The sequence below is a fragment of the Alligator sinensis genome, unplaced genomic scaffold, assembly GCF_000455745.1.
Source record: "Alligator sinensis unplaced genomic scaffold, ASM45574v1 scaffold173_5, whole genome shotgun sequence".
Lineage (NCBI taxonomy): Eukaryota > Metazoa > Chordata > Crocodylia > Alligatoridae > Alligator > Alligator sinensis.
Genome location: NW_005842198.1, coordinates 762,688 through 783,622, shown reverse-complemented (window position 1 = coordinate 783,622; position 20,935 = coordinate 762,688). Strand labels below are relative to the sequence as shown.

Below are 20,935 nucleotides of genomic sequence, written 5' to 3'. Positions count from 1 at the left end.
CTTTCCCTAATGTAATAGTTCTTATGTTTCTTTATCTCTTGTCCCTATTCTTTCTTTCCCTTTTGCCTCTTTTCTTCTGTTTTTTTCAGCTTAACTCTGTCTTCTTGGTGAGCTACTTTCACTACTAACTTTGCCTGGAATATTCTTTGTTTTCAGCCTATTCCACTTCTGTATTTATTTCTCTTTTTCCTCCATTTCCTAATATCTTATCTCCCTTCCACTAATCTTCTTCCTCCATGCAGTCTTCTTACATTGTTCTCCAGAATGTCTGCATCATCCCTTCAGTAAACTATTGTACCATATTTTGCGTTTTTTCTTAAATCCAGAAGTTTTCTGGAGCAGCCGTAATGGTTTTTGTTATGTTTGGTTAAGGAGTTACCTACATTTTTCTGTTGAAATATAATTTTCACAATTCCATTTACTATGGGATTTCTGTTACTGTTCTGAGAATTTTAGTTGAATCAGTATCTAAAAAAGCCTCTCTCCCAGTATGGGGCTAAAGTAGTTATAGCATACAATAACTCCATGTGGAAGAAAATATGAATGTTGTAAAGAAACTAAATCTTAATATGCTAGACATTTTCCCAAAGGTTATGCAGTTGTGCAGATTTTTTCTTCTCTAAGAGTTGCATGGGACAAATCCAAGTGATCAGTCTTAGTGTATTAATATATTACAGTATTACTTGCTCTCCTTTTCTCAACTTCTGTCTGTTTTACCCAGTTCGCTGTTGCAAGTTGTTACTTTCATGACCTTATTAGAAAGTTGTAATTGATCTGTGTACAATTTTTTCATGACATAATATGCAGATAGCTTTAAATGCTATTAATGGAAATCAGTTGTTTAGAAAGAGTCATCATCATCAATTCTAGATGTATTTTAAAGTATAAGGATTGATTTAATTTTTTGAAAATGTGGCACATAACATCAAGTCCTGTGTGTTTCATTTTCTACATCTGAAAGCTGCTTTTCTAGATACTGCAACTTCTTGAAGTACAGTAGCCAGAAAATAATGAAGTAAATTATATTTTATGTCAGCTGACATACATTTCAGTAACTCTCTAGAAAATGTGCCCCAAATTAATTTAGTACTTTAGAGACATGTTCTAAATGCATGCCATCTGTCTTAATACTGTAAATTTTTAGTTGTGTTAATAAAATGAATTGTATAGATACCAGTAGTAATGTTAAATCTAGATTACTGGTGTTGGCATGTAAAATTCAGCTTTGAAGTTCTAGAAGCATATATCCTAGGTATCTTATTCTTCATTCAAAGTGCTAGAAGACTTAGACTACATATTAGCAATGCAAGCCATTTATGATACGTTGTCTTTACAGAAAATATTACTGAAAGTTTGCATTTGGTGTTTGGCTATTTTAGTTTGTTGCCTTCCTGACAAACTTTTGGTCATCAGATTTCCCTTAATTATTTTGAAGTTTGAACTAAAATACCCCTTTTATTGAAAACACATTGTTGTTGTTATCCTTGTTGTCCATAGTGAACAATAACCCACTTTTCTATTAACACAAGTCTTGTATAGCTTGGATGTCTGAAAGCTTGGACCGAATTACACTTAAAAATTTAAACAAAAATTAATACATGTAGTGCAAGGCCTCCTTTTAGAAAAGGCAAACTAAATGTAAAAGAACTCACTGGAACCATGTGCGTAAGGATATTAAAAACAGAAAATATAATTTTAGGTGGATAATAAATCATAAATGCTATCAGAACAGTTACGAAATGTGTTAATAGTTAGTCTTAGCTATGCCTGGGGAAAGACATGGGAAAATAGCTAAAGGAATTCTAACTTATTTGATCCAACAGTATGAGAGAGTTTTATATATTCCGTCCTTTCTAAAGTGCTCCCTCACTTAAAAGGTTTATGCAATGCAATCTCTGTGCATATGCTTCAGTACATATTTTTTTATGTACAATTAACCAAAAGTAGAACTACAAGGATACCATTTCTTAGTTCTTTTCAGATTTGGCAGAGACCTTCCCACACAGGAGTTTTTTCTCCTGGGATCTCTGCAACTGTGCTAATACAGAAATATAATTTAATTTTGAATTTTGATATAGAATCACATTACATGGCATTTTGAATTGTAGGACTTAACTGAGTCTAACCTTATCTCCTCTGAAAAGATGTAAAAAATATCATTGCAATATAAAAGGCTATAGCTATTAAAAGCTGCTCATACTAATATAGGAAGTTTGGAAAACTAATTATCTATTTCTTCATTCTGCTTTCATATCAAGTGTTCTGAAATTTTTATTATATCTGAGGTCTCCTCCTTGTCTTCAGTTAGACTACACTTGGCTGCCATCTGGGCATATCATTCTCCAAAAGACAGCTCATCTGCTATTAGAAATATGTTGATTGCAAGATGCCTTAAGAATTTGATAAGTGTCTCACAATTCTTGAACTTGTCCCACAATATCATCTCAGCCTTTGCTCAGAAAATTAAGATGCTGTGAGCCTTTAGGAGAAAATTCTTTATGTACTTTATAGTTAGGAGTATTTATGATTGCAGTAATGTTTGCAAAAAATGAGAGAGGTACAGACTATAGTGGCTTTTCTGTGGGCTGCTCTAACTTGTACTTGACATACCTCAGCTTCCAAAGCTCCCTAGAATGCAGGAAGCACACAAGTAATTTAGTTACCTTCTTGCTTCCCCTTCTCCTTCCCTATTCTGCGCTGCAGTTTTTATGTAGAGCTTGAAGGATCATAGCCTACAATCATAGCATATAATTCAACAAGGTTATATTGTGCCTTTATATAATTATTGTGGCACAGTATCATTGCTCCAGTCACTTTTGTTTCTTAACTTTTCCATTAGAGTTTTTTAGGGGCGTATAACTTTGACTGTTTTGAGTTATAAGAGGGAGAAACTTGGCACATAGATTGTTAGGCTGGAATCAGTTTTCTTAAACACAAAATATAATTTAATTTACTTTTGTTGTTTTTAATTTAAAGATGAGCAAAAACATACTAATCTTATGGTCAGATGATTTCTGTGGTGCACACTGCTCAAGCTAAAAAGCTTTAATTCTGAATAGTTACATTTGCAAGCAGCTAGTCCTTCAAATAACTTCACTTGTATTTTCCAAAAGTATATTTCAAGATAGTTTCGTGGAAGAAAACACCCTAATCTTATTGCAGTTGATCAAAATTTTTAGTTCAGACAAACTGCAGGTTCAGCTCTGTTGAATATGGCTTTATATGGTCCATGAAGTACTTTTTACTGCAATTTTTGCTTTGTAACAGTTATATTCCCAGATGAGAGAAACTCAACATGATATAACTAATATGGCTAATAACTAATTCATAACTAATATGTAATATTTTCCTTTTCTCCTGTTTTACTGTGGGTTCATTATGTAGAAACGTTTGAGATCTCCTGGCCTACTTGCTATGGCAAATAGGTATTGTTTCAATAAATATCCATTTACTGCTCTCAGTCTTGCAGCATTGTCCAGGTCACATGGAAAGAAAGGCAAGATGCAAGGAATATGGTTTAATTAAGCCACAGCTTTATTAGCCAGATCATCTGGGAATTACCTGTAAAGCTCATACACCATAGGTCATGATTCCTTCCTTAATCATTCCCATCTGATGGAGTCTGTCGTCAGTCTCCATCCCTCCACAGCTGGTCCCCATCCTATTGCTAGGACCCTGCTACACTTTCTTCATGTAGGGTATAATAAGCTGGGAGAGAATATTGTTTTCTTGCTGTATTAGTCATTAAAACTGATCTCATTCCTTAATATTTTTAGGGGGATTCCAGACCCCCATCCTAATTCAGGCATGAGAGGAGACTGAAAGGGTAGGCTATATAAGTTCTTCTTCCCTTGATATGTGTAGAGCTAGGGCCCACCAGTCTTGAGTGTCACCAGTCTGCCCACTATTTCAGGATGACTCCAAGTGTGGGGGGCCTCTAAAGGAGCCACTGCAGTTGTTTCACTGCCAGACCAGATGATTCTCCCTTGCACTGAGGTTCTACGAATTTAGTGGTTCCACTTTTTGCAATTCTCAGTCACATAAATGTAAATCAGAAATAATGTTGCTAGTTTCACTGGTGTAGTTATATGGAAGTGAGAGAGAGTTAGGGCCGTAGTACTAAATGAACTTTCTTAATACAATTTTATCTTTACATGTCATATTTTTTGACAAATTATTTTGGGCCAAATTTTGGCTATAAAAGAAAAATATGGCATTAATATATATTCCTATTATGATTCATATTGGACCTATGTCCCTATTTCTTTCCACAAAGAAGGACAAGTAATGAGTGTGTGCTTTGTGCAGGTGAAGAAGCTTCTGCCAAATATTTCCAGTGCTACCTGCAGGCTTTATGGTCTGTGCCTATGCATATCAAGCAGGATATAGCATTTTTAATAGTAGTATTAGGAAGATGTTGCATGCCTAAGAAAACAACTTAAGGCATTAGCTTTTGTGAATGTTAAGGAAATATTCAGACTCATACATTGTTTATTTTTAAACAATATATAAATAATCAATAAACATTTTAAAAAATAAATAGCATTTACTTTCAATAGCTAGAAAGTTAAATGTTGTTTAAATTGTCCAGTCTAAACTCAGTCCTAATAAATAACTTTCCCACACTTGACTTTGAACATTTGAGATGCTAATAGTAAAACCTATACAAATAAAATACTATACAATTTAGTGCTGGGAAAAAATGGTTAATTTTGATTGTTAGTATTCATTGGATTTACATCTGCACATCATAAATTCACTATAATCTGTTCTTTCTTTTACTTTAAATGAAAAAAACCCTCCTGTAAAAGGCCTTTGAAGGTATCAGAGCTGTTTGTTTGATGTGTGGAAAAGGATTATTAAAAATGTGTCACTATGTCAGCTTTTAAATAACTAGCATGAGACAATGATGTTGTGTATAGTCACCACAACTTTAATTTCTACAGATAACATATTTTAGACACATGATTATTTTAACATTGCATTAGGGCTGTTTCTTGGGGAAGATCCTAGGTCTATATGCTTGTTTATCTTCTATGTAAAGACAATTAACTTGCGAATGCCAAAACACAGTGGTCTTTGATACACTAAAGAATAAAATAAGTATTTCAAGTTCTCAGCTGGTTTACAGATGTGTAAGCTTTGTAGTCCATTTTCTCATTCCAGCATGGCATTGTGACAATTTTTCCAGTATGTCTGTGATGGATATGTATTAGAAAAAAATATATACATTTCAAGCACTAAAATCATGTTCTGAATTTATCAAACCTTATTTTGTACTTGTATTTTGTACTAAACACAATTCAGGGGTCTCTTACTTTTGCTTGAAGTAGATGCAAAAAGTAATGATGGAGGTCATCTTTAATTGTTTGAGATTTTTTAAAAATGAGACAACTATTCGTCTAGGTGTCTGATTATCTTTTTAACAAGATTTTTCTATTAAACAGTGCATTCTCAGCTTCATCTCAGCAGAGGAAATGTATAAAAGAGTTCTAGCCATATAGAATTTCTATGTGGCTGTTAAGTGATTTTTATAGAGTATAAAATACATCTGTACCTCATTTGAATGCCAGTCTTAAGGCATTATCAGTATAAAATGTTAAGTCAGTTTTCTTGGAAATATTTGAAAAGTTAAAGCTCCAAGAGGAAATTCTAATAAGTAGTAATCCTATGATGTCACATACTTTGAAAAAGAGTGGAGAGATTTTAATACAAATTATGCCTTCTCTTTAAGCATAGGCTTGCTCCTTTCTCGGCAGTCTAGTTTGATAGTATAAATGAACATGTCCATGTACTGATTGATGCATGCATAATTTTCTAGTAGAATTACTTAAAATCTATAATGCAGATTTTAAAAAAGGGATTTTAATTTGGCTGTTTCACACTAAAGCTTCCCTCATGTTGCTTGTGGAATAAAGAAGCCATGAAAAACTGATTTGCAAAGGTTTTTAAACTTTTCAAAGCAAAACTAATAAAGAGAGCTCTTCTTATACCTTAAATCTCACCATGAGGGTTTTTTCCTTTTACAATTTTGAAGGTTAAACATTCGGGACAATGTGGAAATGATCAAGCTGAACAAACAGTTGGTTGAGAGAGGCAATGCTCTCACAGCAATGAAAGGAAAATTTCTCCAGCTTCAAGAGGTAATTATAACAATCTCTATAATATACCATTTCACGCACCAAGTCCATGGAGCTCTAAAGATTTCACTTGTCTTCACAGTTTATTCTAGAGAATTCAGCTTTTCATTGGAATCCAGTTTTTGTTATATAGGTTAAATACCATTTTCTAGGAATGCCTGAGAACTTGTAAAATCTGGGTTTTGTGAGGAAGTAAAACATTTTTTATTTTTAATATCAATTTCAAGTCAGAACTGACTCTTGGTAAAGCAGATTTGCCTACTGAGAGTTTTGAGAGTTAGCCTGAAATTGCATCCAGAATTTAAAGACAAAGGACAAATTCAAATAATGGATTTTACTATAAAATGAAGCATAAAATAAGTAAAAATAAAAATAATAAAAATTGTGGAAGATGATAAAAATCAGGCTAATGACTGTATGTAAATTCCATACAGGCTTTTCAGATTTGTCTCCCTGCTTCCTTCTGGTCTTCCCCATCTTGTTCCTGCTGTTCCAAGGGGCCAGGAAGAGGTGGAACAATGTTAGTGAAGCTGCTAACCTTTCTCTCCTAAATGGAAATCAAAATATCTCTCTGATATGTGGACCCTGAACATGATGAACCTAGAGTATCTCCACTTTGATATGTCATATTAGCTGTGTATTCAGTTAGAAATACATAGCTTGTATAGTGTTCCTCATATGTGCTAAAAATAGAATTTACTTCACAGTGGGTGCATTTTACTGCAGAGCTGACTTACTAGCTCCACAGTAAAGCATCACCATCTACATATGTGCCTGTATTAGGACACAGTAAATTAATTAACTCTGCTATAGGATAGTACTGTTCAGTAGGGCTGTGCAATGCTTCGGTCCCCGATTTGATTCAGCAGAGATTTGGCCCGATTCGGTGGCCAGATCTCTGAATCTGAATAGAATCAGAGGACCCTTTAATCTCTCCAAATTGAATCGGAACCCTCCAAATCAATTCAGAATGATTCGGAAAGATTCAGAGATTCGGACATAGAGACAGCTTTAAATGTTTTTTCTACATACCTGTAGGTAGCAGGGGCTCATGAGTGCTGCGATGCTGGGGCACATGGAGTATCCCACAGAAGCATGGGGGGCTCCCCAGCATGCTCGGCAACAGACCCAGAAGTGAATCAGAAGCACTTCCGGTCCACTGGAGAGTGCATTGAGGGCCCTCCCCCCATGCCTCCCTGGCTTGGCAACTGGTGCCTCCTGGGTTCAGGGCAGGGGGCACCCAGGGTCCCCCTGTGGCTGATCGCCAAGCTGGGGAGATGCAGGGGGGGCCCCCAGTCTGCTTCTCAGCAGATGTGGAAGCGGACCGGAAATACTTCCGGTCAACTTCCAGGTTCGCTGCTGAGCACATGGAGGGCCCTGCCACACTCCTGTGGGATGTTCCATGCACCCCAGCATTGCAGCAATCATGAGCTGCGCCTGCTACCTACAGGTATGTAGAAAAAACTTTTAAAGTTGTGTCTATGTCCGAATCGCTGATTCTCTGAATCAGCATTGAATCTTCAGACTTGGATTCGACCAAATCAAATCAGGGACAGTGATCCGAATCAACTAATCAAATCACTGTCCCTGATTCAAGCCGAATCCAAATTGAATAGGGCCTGCTTTGCACACCCCTACTGTTCAGGACAAGTACTATCCTACAGTGGATTAGTTACATGAACCAAAACACATGTGTAGATGGTGACCAGGGCTGGCTGGGGTACAAGGTTGCTACAGTGTGGGGGCTGCATGCCGGCTAGCCCTACAGTGTAGCACCTTCATGCCCCAGCCAGCCCCTCCATAGCGCATTGAGCTTGGGCAGAGCAGCCCTGTGCTGCCAGACTGACCTTCTGGCCCCCCTGCCAGCCTAGGGCTACTTCACCCCAGCTCAACATGCTGCAGTCCCAGGTGCACGTGTAAACACTGCTCCCAGGAGAAATAAATTCCAGCATGTCCTGTACCAGAGCTTATTGTTTACATGCTAATTGCATGTGCAGATGCACCTAGTGAGTGAAAAGTTGTTGAAATCTTTTATCTCAATTGCTTCTTCCTTAATTGATTCTTTTCTGCCTTATTGTGTATGTGCACATTTCTTGCTCTCAACTGTTGATGGAGCATTGCAGTGTTAGGATAGGGTACTGATAAATAAATATAGAATAAGAAAGAAGCAACTATGACATTCAGGGCTGTAATTCCATTGCAGGGGTCCATGAATATTATGGCTGGGGACAGACATTGTACGTAAACTGGTAGAAGTGACTGGAAACCGGTTCAAATCTGTAACACAACAGAAGTTCAGTGTGTATAAATAGAAATGGCCATAACCAGTTTAAGATAAACCTGGATGGATGTTGTATCAGACTTAACTACTTTAGGTTAAATCAATTTATTGAACTTCTATCCCAGATCCCCTCCAGATTCAAGTTAACTTCTCTTGCAAGGTAGGCAGGCTAGCCTTGGCCCAAGCTGTCTACTCCAGCCAAGCACAGAGGTGTGCTCTAGTGCCCCCCGCACCCCCCAGCTTCTGGCCTGGGCCACTGCAGCATGTGGCAGCACTTCCAGAATCAAAGGTGAATGTCTGTTTACTTGCTTATCAGTTCAGTCTATGAAGCTTAGACTAACCTGCAAAGATTCAGCCTCAGGCTTTTTGACTGTCTGTATTTAGCCTATAAACCATAACAGCAGATTCAAGTACTTGGTACAGTCATAGAACCCGGAGGTAGAACTATCATGCTATATATATAAAATACTTTATGTGAATCCTGATTCAGATCAACGTACACTTTGCTTGCACTCCTTAAAAAACTCAAAAGTTTATTTGTATCCCTTCCTCATTCCAGCAATCTGCTCTCACCAGTGTCTCTCTTCTCTTCCCGGGTACCAGCTGGTGCTTTGTCCTCCCATTTCAACAACTGCTCTCGCACCACAATAGATTCCAAGAACTCTTGTTGCTGCTTGTTCCTCTTCCTACCCCAAGCATTCTACATAGATTTTTTGCTTGCCACCATCTCTTTTAGAGCTACTTTCTTCTGATGCCTTGTTTTGTTGTGTTTCATAGTCTAGTATTGTCATCATCATTGCCCAAGCAGTTCTTGCCTCCCCTTTGAGTATCTCTCTAACTTGGTTTAATCCCTTTCACAGATATTATGACTTATAAGTTTGAGGAGAGAGAGGTTTGACATAGCTTGTTACGTACTTAAAATAGAGAATGTTAAAGTGTTTTATTCTAAATCATTTTGGTGATTTACAGCAAACTTGAAGAGCTTGTGCTTCCCTGCTGGCAAAATTTGAACAGAAACACATGCTTAAAATTCAAACTGACACTTAGAGACATTTCATATTCGAGATGAATGTGGATTTCTCAACTGGATGATTTTTATACCAGGGTGGGCAAAATCCAGCCCATGCGCTGGATTGGGCCTGTGACAGACTACATTTCCCAGGAGTCCCTGCAGTAGCAGCTCATTCTGGATGCTGTCACTGGACCCAGCCTTGCTGCCCAGGCACCCTATCCTATCTGCCTCATACCCACCATCAGGGATGGGACCCATGCGAGCAGGGCACATAGCCAGGCAGGTGGGATGGGGTCATGCCCAGGAGCAAGACAGGTGGGCAGGTCCAGAAAGACCCCTGGATCTAAGGAAGGCCAGGAGCACAAGCTTGGGTTCCACAGGCAGGGGTGTGCAGGGCACGGATCACAGCTCTGCTGCAGCCACATGCTGTCAGCAGCCCAAGATCCTGGCCCAGTTTCCTGTCCAGCCGTGCACCTTGCTTGCTTGATTCCCACCTGGACGGTCTCTTTGGAGACTGGCCAGGAGCTGCTGGGAAACGGAGCCACTGGCTGGATCCACCCTTTTGCCCACCCCTGTTTTATATTATTTGGATTCTTTCAAATTTTAACAAATAAACGGTTTTCCCATTTGCTATATTATTAAAATAGATGTGATGTACATAGCTTTACCAATGATGACTTTTGGGTTGGAGTGGTGTTCTAGCTGTGATAGTTCAGGAATTTGGTGATATTCTTTATTGGACTAATTGTTTAAAGACAACTTGTGCCCAAAAGCTTGTCTAACATATCGCCTAAATATATGGCTGATCCAGCAAAAGACATCACCAAAAAAAAAATCCTTGTCTCTCATGCATGTAACTAATAATAGAAACGCAGCACAGAAGTTCTATTTTTAAATAACAAGTGACACACATGTTGATAGGTAGCTTCATTCAGTATTTACATATGTTTATCCAAATATATATGGATGTTTTCATGAATATTGACAGTTATTATAATTCATTTTCACTTCCCACTGATTAAAATATAAATATTACTTGCCCCTTTTCCTTTTCAATCTGGGCCAGCAGAAAAAATGTTTAACCATGGGACAATGAAAGCCTAAGATCCTGCACTAAATAGTGGTATGCTATATGTTCTTCTTATCATGCAGATAAAAGGTGGGGAGCTTTATTATTAATGAAGTATAATAAAGTTGGCTGTATGAAGGACTCATGAACTCACCTTAGGAATTATATCGTTTAATGAAATTATTATATCTGTAATGAGCATTAGAAAAACTCAGTGAGCTAACTCCCTATATTGGAGGGATGTACCTTGTTCCAGTAGGATCAGATTGAAGAAAAAAGGAGGTGGTAGCACTTTCTGTTTTAGGAATATATGTTTTTTCTGAAGTCTGAGAAAAAGAAAGCAGTCGATCTACTCACTGTATCTACATGATGATAAAAGAGAGAAAAGAACACTAGTGATACTATGTCACACGTGGCATTCTTCAAGCAGGTACTGAAAACATCTAAAAGTTATGAGATTTTCCAAATGGGGGATTTCAACTTCCCTGATAGCTTTTAGAAAAGAAATCTGGAATGTCCAACAAGGTTTTAATCAAAGTAAAAGACCACTTTCTGTTTTAGAAATTTAAGCATGCAACCAGAGGAACATTTTGGATCTTGTTCTGATGAATAAGAGGGAAGTGGCTGAGGATTTGAAGTGACTGAAAACTTTGGAGGAAGTAAACATGATATGATAAAATTCACAGTTCTAAGAAAAGGATGTATTGGAATAGCAGAACAAGGACCCTGGAGTTGAAACAGGCAAATGTTTGACTGACAGAGATTCCACTGGTAGACAAATTGAAAGATAAAGAGGCCCTGAAGGGCATTGTATTGGAGGCTCAAAGACAAGCCTTTTCCACAAAGTAGGAAGATAAGAAGAACTGAAGGAGACCTACATGACTACACAACAAGCTTTATAACTACCTAAGAATCAGAAGAGAAATGTATAAGCAGTAAAATGAAGGGCAAGTCACAATGGAAGCATAACACAAAATAATGAAAACATAGAAAGACAATCAGGAAGGTAAGGGAGAAAAATGAGTCATAACTGGTAAAGGATGATAAAGACCACAAGAAGGGTTTCTGCAAATACGTTAGACGAAAAAAAGTAAACCCAAGGAAAGTGTGGATCCAGTGCTCTGAGTTGAACTAAGAAAAGATTGTGCAGTGACTACTTTTCCTTATTTTTCACAATAAAAATAAATGTATAAAAAGGGAAAAAAGACTGATCACAATAAATTAAAGACTGTCAGAGAGATCCTGAGGAAAGTGAATGAATTTACTTCAGGAGACCCTAACAAAATTTAACCTGGAGTAGATATTTTGGAACAACTAGCAAAAATATTTACAAAGTCATGGATGACGGCCAAGGTTCCAGAAGACTAGAGAAAAATTAATATGGCACCCGTCGTAAAAAAAATAGAAGAAGGAGCAGAGAATCAGAGACTAGTATTTCTATATTCAATAACGTGAAAGTTAATAGAAGCAATTATTAAAACAGTATCATAAACATGTGGAGGAAGACAGGTGATTGTTAGTAAGCAACTTAGATTTCTTGAGAACAAATCATGACAACCAATTTGATTTCCTTCATCCCTGATTAAATCATTTCAATTAAATGCTTGTCTAACCTGCTCTTGAAAATTTCTAAGAGTAGAGATTCTACCTCTCTGAGTGTGCTGTTCCAGTGTTTATTAGTATTGGAATACTTTCTTATCTCATAGTAAGAACATTCTTCCACATCTCCAACCTAAATTTCCTCTGCTTCAGTTTAAGGCCATTGCTCCTAATCCTGTCCCCAGTGGCCACAGAGGATAGTCTATCTCCGTCCTCTCTATTATTGCCCTTCAGGTGTTTGAAGACTGTTATCACATCCTTCCTCAGTCTTTTCTTCTCTATACTAAATAATACAAACACTTCCAGCCTTTCCTTGTTAGTCATGCTTCCCAAACCTCTAATCATTTGTGTTGCTTTCTGTTGGACGTTTTCTAATCTGTCCACACCTTTCTTGAAGTGAGGAGTCCAAAATTGGATACAGTCTACTAGTGAATGATCAGCCAGTGACAAACAGAATGGAAGGATCACTTTCCTTGATTTGGAAGTAACACTCCTATTAATACAATTTAGTTTCCTATTCTCATTTTTTGCAACAAGAGCACACTGTTGATTCATATTACAGTAACACTCAGGTCCTTTTCTGTAGTATTGCAGCGTAGCCAATCATTCCCTAATCTGTATTTGTCTATGCAATCATTCCATTCTAAGTGCAGGATTTTGCACTTGTACAATTTTATTCAGTTGATTTTGGGCCATTTCTCCAAATTATCACGGTCATTTTGAATACAGAACCATTGTGAATAATGGTTCTGTGGAGTTAATTCTGATTTCACATCCAGGAAACCATGGATCTAAAGCTGTAATAAAAAGCAGTTGTGATTATGTTGCCCTTATTTTCTGGGTGCTTATCTACTAGCAAACTCCACTGACCACAGAGGAGTTACTCTTGATTTACCACTATTTTGTGAATGATCAGTTAGGCCCTTTGTCCTTTTTTTTTCATTTGGGCATATTCTCCAAAGGAGAAATATGCCAGATAGCAGTGAAATCTAACCTATGTATTGTGTAGAGATGGGGCACAAAACAAAAAGAGCAAAGAAACAAGGGCCAGAGCCATAGGGAACTCTCCCAGAAAGTGAAAAACAGGGTAAAAGTATAATCCAATGAAAGATGCTGAAAGAATAGCGTCATAGGAAAGTAGGATTTGGAGGGAGCTCATAAGGCCATTTAGTTTAGCCCTCTGCTCAAGGCAGGATCATAAACCATCCCAGCTAAGGGTCTGTCCAACCTGTTTCTCAAAATGTCGAGATGCAGGTTCAACAACCTCTCAAGACTGCCATTGGTAAGGCATTGAAACAGGCTTAATCAGAAAGTTCCTAGCCAGATGTAGAAGGAAAATGAGAAGACTGGTATCTTAAACAAGCAAACAGAAAGCTAGGAGTGCACCAACAGAGATTTTTGGGGGCGATACTGATGGCCGATTTTTTTTTTTAAGGAGCCATATTGGCCAATACCAATTGAATTCCAATATGCAGCCCCACAGCCTGGAGACCAGCATCCAGCTGGTAAGTCTGTTGTGGGGGAAGGAGTAGAAGGAGGGAAGGGGTGTGGGGGGGGGCACATCAAGGCCCCCGTTATGAAAGAGGGAGTGGGACTGGTGCTGGGGCAGGTGCTGCCCAGCTGGGGTAGGGCACGGGATGGAGCCATGGCTCATATGGGGGTATACAGGGAGTGAGGGTGGCGGCACACACCCTGGGAGGCAACGTGTGGCCCTGGATCTGTGTGCAGGGTGAGGGCGTCTGTAGGCTGGGGCCAGGGCTGTGCCAGGCTCTTCTTGGAGGAGGGGCTGGGCCAGGCTGTGCTCAGGGTGGGTGGTGGCAGTGCTGGGAGGGGGGGCAATGTGGGGGCTATGGTGAATTTTGGGGTGGCTGCAGCCCTCCCAATACCCCCTCCCAGTGCTGCTGCTGCCTGCCCAGAGTGCAGCCTGACCCAGACCCCCCCACTAAGAAGAACCCAGTGCAGCCCCAGCCCCAGCCCACAACAGCAGCCCGCCCTGCCCTGCGTGCAGATCCAGGTACACAGGCTCCCCATGCACTCTTGGGGTGTGTGCAGCATTGGGAATGCCCCCCCTCCCTCCCGTACCTCCTGGAAGAGCCGGAGCTCCATCCTGTGCCCCAGCACCCATGCCAGCCCCACTCCCTCACCACGAGAGCCTCAATCTGCCCCCCACACCCCTTCCCCCACCCTCGCTCCTCCCCTCTCATTTCCCCTAACCCCTTCCCCCATGACAGACTTACCAGCTGGACCCAGCTGCTCTCCGCACTGCTGGCCTGTGCTCCTGGCCTCATGCATGCTGCAGCTGTGCACATGTATGCAGCATTTTTTGGCCACTTTATCAGCCACATCAGACAAAAAAAAGCCTATTGCTGATACTCTCAATTTTCCTTATATTGGTGCCAATCCAATATGGGACCAATGTATTAGTGCACCTGTACAAAAAACCCAGAAAAAATAACAGGTGGTGAAATCTTGGTCCTTTTGAAGTCAGTGACAACTCTCAACTTGACCCTTGTGGGAACAGAATTTTACCTAAGGTATTGGCTAGGGACAGACATTACACATAGATTTCATAGCTTTCTAGAGTTGGAAGGGACCTGGTAGATCATCAGGTCCAACCCCCTACTCCAGGCAGGAAAGAGCGCTGGGGTTAGGTAGCCCCAGCCAGATGCCTGTCTAATCTCGTCTTGAACATCTCCAGGGTAGGGGAAAGCACCACCTCCCTTGGAAGCCCATTTCATATTTTGGCACCCCTTACCATAAAGAATTTCTTCCTTACGTCCAATCTAAATCTATTCTCCTTTAGTTTGTGGCCATTATATCAGGTAACCCTGAGAGGCACCCTGATAAACTGTGTCCCCTATTCCCTGCCCCTACCCCCGATGAGTTTGTAGGCAGCTACAAGATCACCTCTCAGCCTTCTCTTGTGGAGGCTGAAGAAATTCAGATCCCTCAGTCTGCCTTCATAGGGTCTTACCTGCAGGCCCTCAACCGTTTGAGTAGCACTTCTCTGAACCCTCTCAAGGTTATCCACATCCCTCTTGAAGTGCGGTGCCCAAAACTGGATGCAGTACTCCATCTGCAGCCTCACCAATGCTGCATAGAGGGGAATTATCACTTCCCTAGACCTGCTCATGATACTCCTACTGATGTAAGAAAGAGTGAGGTTAGCCTTGCTTATTACTTTGTCATACTGGCAACTCATGTTCATTTTTGTGTCAGCCAGGACTCCAAGATCTCTTTCCACTGTTGTGGTGCTCAGAATGGTACCCCCGTCTATAGGTGTGTTGGAGATTTGTTTCTCTCCAGGTGCAACACCTTGCATTTATCCTTGTTGAATTGCATCCTATTCTGATCTGCCCACTTTCCCAGTGTGTCCAAATGTGCCTGAATTTGCTCCCTGCCCTCTGGTGTGTTTACTATGCCCCATAGTTTAGTGTCATCTGTGAATATGGACAAGGTGCTTTCAACACCTTCATCCAAATCGCTGATGAGGATATTAAACAGTACTTGTCCAAGGACAGAGCCTTGGGGGACACCACTGCCCACATCCGTCCAGGGGGAAACAGATCCATCCACCACCACTCTCTGGGTGCGTCCCATAAGCCAGTTTTTCACCCACCTTACTATGAAAAAATCCACATCACAGCTACTCAGTTTGCTCTTAAACTAGTTTAAGTGATCAGAAACTGGTTTAAACCTGTAACAGAACAGATGTTCAGTGCACATAAACCAGTTTCAAAATGGCTGAAACTGGTTTAAGATAAACCTTATTGAATGTAGTATCAGACTTAACTGATTTGGGTTAAACCAGGTTATGCAATGTCTGTCCAAGACCCCTTCCTGGTTTAAGTTAAACCAGAGTCCCCCCAGCATGCTCCTGGGCTAGGCTGCACTCTCTGCTCCAGAAAGCATGGCCTGGTCCTACCCCTCTGCACTCTAGTCGGGGGCAAGAGTGTGGTCAGACACCAAAAGGGAAGGGGTTTATTCCCCTCTCCCACTGGGGCACCACAGCTGAGGTCTGCCTGGCTAAGCTATAACAGCCCATCAGGCATTTGTCCCTCTTCCCACTCCAGGGGCAGGAACAGGGGCACTGCCATCCACCTGCCTCACTGGCAGCTGTGGAGTTAGGGCTGCGGGGCTGAGCCTGGCCAACCTGCGAGGGCCAGGCCGTTGGCTCAGGCTAGGGGGCATAGGTGATGACGACTGAGCAGCAGGATACTCGGGCTGACTCGGCATGGTGGACCCAGAGCCCAGCAGCAGCCTGCTGTGGGGGCTTGCAGCCCCCGCTGGGCCCCTATCCTGTGCAGCACCTGCCCCACAGGCTGTGTGGTGGCTGAGGCCAGCAGGGCTCTTTTGCATACCTCATCTCCAGCTGCTGCTGCCACCTCTGAGTGGGCAGGTGGAAGTTGCAGCCCCACGGCTTCTGCCCAGAGCTATGGCTCCAGCTCTGGCTGCATGGTGGAGCAAGAGCAGGAGCCGCAGTTAAAGTGAGGGTAAGAGAACAGCCCTGCTGAGCCCAGCCAGCTTCTCCTCTCCTCTAGCAGCTACTCCTCCTCCCCCTCCTGCCCCTGCCATACCGCTTCCGGAGGTGAGGGCGGGGTATTGCTTCAGCCCAGAGCATGGATCTCCAGCTCCAGCTCTATCTGCCTTAGCCCACCCGGCATGATAAGCAGCCCCTGTGTGGGGAGTGGGTGGAAAGCAGCTGTAGCTGGAGCCAAAGCTCCATGCTCTGAGCAGAAACTGCTGGGCTGAAGCTACTACCTCCCCCACCCTCCCTGCCCTGCTCAGAGCTGCTGCCAGGGAGGGGAAGCTCTGTGTTGACTGGGCTTAGCAGGGCTGCCCTTATCTGTCCACATCCAGCTGAGGCTCTTGTCCCACTGCACAGCAGTGCTCAGAGTGGGGGGAACTTCAGCCCTGTGGCTTCTGCCCAGTGCCTGGAGCTCTGGCTCCAGCTGCATCTGTTTTCTGTGAACTCTGCCTGCCTGGTGCAGGGGACTGGGGTGGAAAGCTGGAGCCAAAGCTCCATGCACTGGGCATAGGGCGGGGTTATTACCCCCTTCCTCTAGCATCAGGTGAAGGGCAGGGAAAGAGTTTATAACGCCACTCCTCCCGAAAGTGTTTATCCCGCCACTCCTCCCATGCAGGAAGCAGTGAACGGCAGCCTGGGAGAGCAGCCTTGGCTGTGGTCCCCTGGAGGTAGAAGGTGGAATAACCCCCTCCCTGCCCCCTCTGCCTCAGGGTGCCATGCCAGCCAATGTCTGGCCCTCGCCCTGCACCAGAGTAGACTGATTCCACTTTGGGCTTTTTAAGACTCCCATTTAAATGAAAGTTACTTGTGTGAGTTTAGACTATTAAAGAGCTGACTGATCTGGACAAAACAGTCTGAAAGGCATAATTGTTTGAATATGCTTTAGAATGATTTTTTTTTCATAATAAACAAGGTATTGTTAAAGTGCTGAGATGTAGAGGGCGTGATCCTTGTGGATGGAAATGTGAATTCTGTTGATATCCCCTGCTAATATTAAATGTGGTTGAAGTGTACTTAATGTAATCTAACAAAGTTAATTATACATTACTAACATATTGAATTAGTAATGTAAAACAATTAAATATCTAAAACTGCGAATGAGCAGAGCTGTGGCAAATTAGGCAATTAGCATAGCTGTGGTCAGCATTTAGTTTTGTTTGCTACTGCAGTGTTTTGGTCAGTTCATCTAACTATTGTAACCACAACAAAATCTTTTAATTGCCTAGCAAATACGTCTGTATTTCTTGGTCCTTCTCATCATAAGTAGACTATGATTGTTTAACATTGAGGAAACGGGGAAAATGCTGCCTTTCTGCCTGCCAATTTTTCAATATCTGCAATGAGTCAAACTTAGTACAAGAGGGTCTCCTGTTGACTGAATTGAGAATATATGTTACATGTTGGTTATGAGATATCAACAATCCCTGTTTGAATACATACTATACATGTCAGGGATCATCATCATTATTATGTTACTGAAAGTGTAACATTTTTTCTCTTTTCTTTTTGATAGAATCAAAGGAAACTTAAGGCCAGCCATGATGCTTTAATGGCAAATGGAGATCAGCTTAATCTACAGCTTAAAGAACAACGTTTAAAGTGCTTCCAACTTGAAAAAGAGTTAAGGTCAATGACTTTTTCAAAATGTAGGATAGAAGAGGTAAGGCATCATACTACATTAAAGTCTGTCTTTGGAATTATTTAGAATGCAAATTAGAATTTAATGAAAAACATCACCTGAATTTTGCTGTTAAAATGTGCTGCTCCTTTACCTATTTCTTAAGTAAGAGCGTGGCTCTTGTTTAACATTTGGGGTGCAGACAGAAGTGACAATTTTTGCCCGATCTGTCCACAGAAAGCGGTCTATAGCCATGATGAAACACAAATGTATGGCTGCAGACTGCTTTAAAAATGGCCGATCAGGTGAAAATCTGAACCCTCATTGCATGAAGGGTCAGATAAAGATATTTCAAAACAGAGCGTCTTCTGTAACTTTTGTCTGCACTACCTCCAAGCCTTGAACTATTTTCAGAATGGGAGGGGGAAAGGGAGTGGAAGGAGTTCAGTCTGTGTTTTTTTTAGCCCCCATGGGAGGGTGGGGCAGGTGTATTGGAGCTTCCCCTCCCCAAGTGAGGGGACTCCCATTCACCCACCTGACCCTCCAGTGCCAGCTGAGGAGCCCCTAGAATGAGCTCTCTCTCTTCCCTTTTCCCCCTCCCATTCTGAAGCAGACAGGCTGAGAGAGAGGAGAGGTCATTGCTAGGGGAAATGTGTTCATAGTTTTTATAGACGGGACTTCATGAGATCATCGGGTCCAGCCCCCCCACCATAGGCAGGAAGTCAACTGGGATCAAGTGACCCCAGCAATAAATATATCCACCTGTTTTCTGAAGGAGTCCAGCGTAGGTGCGTGCACCACCTCTGGGGGGAGTTTATGTGTTGCAGGCTCCCAGTCAGCAGCCAGATTCCCTTTCTCCCTGGAACCAACAGTGAACTTCTGTTTGGTCTGGGGGATCATTGTAACTCAGAATGTTTCCTTCAAAGTGTTGTCAGTTAAAGTGGGGAGCTGTACTTGTGTCTGCACCCTTGATTCCATGGATTACCTGGACTCGATTCTATTCTGCTTTCTAAATGGCACTTAGAGATCTTATTTTACCCTGGCAAAAAGGAGGAGGACCCATCCACCTTTGCATTAACAGTTTTCATGGACTTAATCAGGGTAGAATAGGATTGCATTTAACCACTTAGGTACTGTTTACATGCCTAATTTACCTTGTAATCATTGCTTGTTCTGGATCTTCTTCATGCTGGGCCTCTTTTCTTACTTACAGTATTTGAAGTTTCATGTTGATGGATTTAATTACGGCAGTGGAGATTTTAATTGATGATGAGTTTGATCTGTTGCATATATCAAAGCTATTTTAAATTTCAAAATACATATTTTGATTGGAAGAAATAATGTTTACAGTAAAATATTGCACAAGTAAGCATAAATGTTTTTCAGCTTCTAAGAGACTTAAGTTATTCCATGAAAACAACAACTAAAGGCCTTGTTGTTAATGTCTATATACTATAAACTAATTACCTTTATAATTTTATTTTAATTTCTTCCTCAGCCTCTGTATTACTTTTAATTTCCTTCTTCATTTTAGTTGCAGGAGAGAATTAATGACCTGGAAAAGGAGAGGGATCTTTTAAAGGAAAACTATGAAAAGCTATATAACAGGTAAATTATCAGTGATTTTTTAATATCACTTTTACTCCCTTCCTTTTATCAAAGGTCTTCTAAAAATATCTTACCTCCAATTCCATAATTATATATGGAAGCTTTTATGCTCCCATGCCTTTTGTGTGTCTGTTCTCATTATAATACACAAAGGCCTTCAACTGTTTCCTTCATGCTGGTGAAACTTGTAGTTTATGTAAAGACTCTTATCAGGAGAGTTTAAGATCACAGAAATGGGGGGAAAAGCCACACTTTCTAAGCTTAAGCTAAATCTAATGCAAGTTTCAAGCTCCACTACATAAGTAAAAATAATTGAGGTAATTATAGTTAATTTCCAAAAACATAATGAGAGTAATCTGGTTGAAGAATACACTTTTTATGATTTGAAGTCATAGTCTATGTGGAAAAATAGAAAATATGGGGAATTTTCTGAAATTATTTTCCTGGGGAAGAAGCTAGAATTCGTTTCTTCTGAATTAATTTTGGACTTAGTGTTTGCATAGTTTGTCAATTTTGATGTCTCTAAAAATATCTATGATTCTATGAATCTGTGATTCTATTAAATAAATGTAATAACTGAAATCACTTGCATAGTTCTTGCAATATTTATTCTCTTTCTGCTGAGAAAGAAGCAAGCCATTTGGTGAGAGCAGTTGAGAACAACTGGCCACATCCAGCAAAGCTCTTAGGAACCTAAATGTAACCTAGACTGAATGAAGGTTCTAAAGGCCAAAAACACAAGCACCAAATCCCTTCCTAACCATTTAGGTGCCTAAAATTTCATAGATGTCTGTCATGGTCTTGGGGAGTTAGGGGTTCAGAGTTCTCTCAGGAACCAGGCAAGGAAAATGAAGACCATGGGCTAGATAGAAAGGGAACCTGTCTTGTTGAGTGTCTGTATCACAGCTGCTGTTTATATGCAGCAGCCACACCCCGGCACTTTACTTGGGGCTAGATGGGGGTGCTCCGGCAAGTCTATAGGCAGTCCCACTCAGTGATCAGGGCCAGCTGTGGGTTTGTCTTCCACCTGGAGTGATCCACGCCTGCTTCCTGCCCCTTCCCCCCCCCCCCCCCCCCCCC

The 20,935-nt window shown here is 41.0% G+C and overlaps 1 protein-coding gene across 8 annotated transcripts in view; it reads left to right on the top strand.

Moving 5' to 3' along the window:
- RPGRIP1L (RPGRIP1 like) overlaps positions 1–20,935 on the top strand; it is a 171,872-nt gene that overhangs the window by 36,046 nt on the left and 114,891 nt on the right. For all 8 annotated transcript variants that reach the window (XM_025207532.1, XM_006026573.3, XM_025207531.1 and 5 more), the window contains 3 exons: positions 6,038–6,143; positions 18,143–18,289; positions 19,782–19,855. In XM_025207532.1, the coding sequence (XP_025063317.1) occupies positions 6,038–6,143; positions 18,143–18,289; positions 19,782–19,855 (327 nt within the window). The remainder of the gene's footprint in view (positions 1–6,037; positions 6,144–18,142; positions 18,290–19,781; positions 19,856–20,935) is intronic.